General features: G+C 38.3%; 1 protein-coding gene across 2 annotated transcripts in view; it reads right to left on the reverse strand.

The window, feature by feature from the left end:
- The window catches only part of LOC108754876 (von Willebrand factor A domain-containing protein 8), a 17,113-nt gene that overhangs the window by 7,043 nt on the left and 9,485 nt on the right, over window positions 1-585 (reverse strand). For both annotated transcript variants that reach the window (XM_018497516.1, XM_018497517.1), the window contains one exon: window positions 101-307. In XM_018497516.1, the coding sequence (XP_018353018.1) occupies window positions 101-307 (207 nt within the window). The remainder of the gene's footprint in view (window positions 1-100; window positions 308-585) is intronic.

Below are 585 nucleotides of genomic sequence, written 5' to 3' on the forward strand. Positions count from 1 at the left end.
TTTAAGTTAAAGCCTGGACTCGTCGTTTCCCACTTCTCTCGCAAAAGAGAACACCAATTGGAAACTAACGTCATCTTCGCGAAAAATACCTGAGACTTGCCTGATAAAGCACTATTGGCTCCACTTGATAACCTAATAAATCGGCGAGTCGTCGGACGGTGGTGGACTTGCCGCAGCCTTTCGGTCCGATCAAGCAGAAATCGGACGTCAAATGGGATTCCAGCATATTCGCCAGCAAGTTATTCTGATAATTAGTCTCTATATAATGATCACTGTTCGCGCTAGATTGACTTGTGCCGCAGGGAACCTATTCGCAGAATGGATTCAAATACTTAGCAGCGATGATTGCGTTCAGTAGAAAAAGCAGCTTTACAACTATTGTAAGATTCTTTAATAGAATTGGTTTATACATTTAAATCCAGCAAAAAATTAAGGGTAAAGCAATCATACTAAAGAATTTTTACAATAATGAGAAAGCTGCTTTTTCTGCTAAACGTAGCTAATTAATATAGGAATAATGTAAGCGAATAATTATTCATAGCTTACGTGAAAACTTGTTTTTACGTTATCGCGTTTTATGCTGAT

Source organism: Trachymyrmex septentrionalis, unplaced genomic scaffold (genome assembly GCF_001594115.1).
Source record: "Trachymyrmex septentrionalis isolate Tsep2-gDNA-1 unplaced genomic scaffold, Tsep1.0 scaffold81, whole genome shotgun sequence".
Classification (NCBI taxonomy): Eukaryota; Metazoa; Arthropoda; class Insecta; order Hymenoptera; family Formicidae; genus Trachymyrmex; species Trachymyrmex septentrionalis.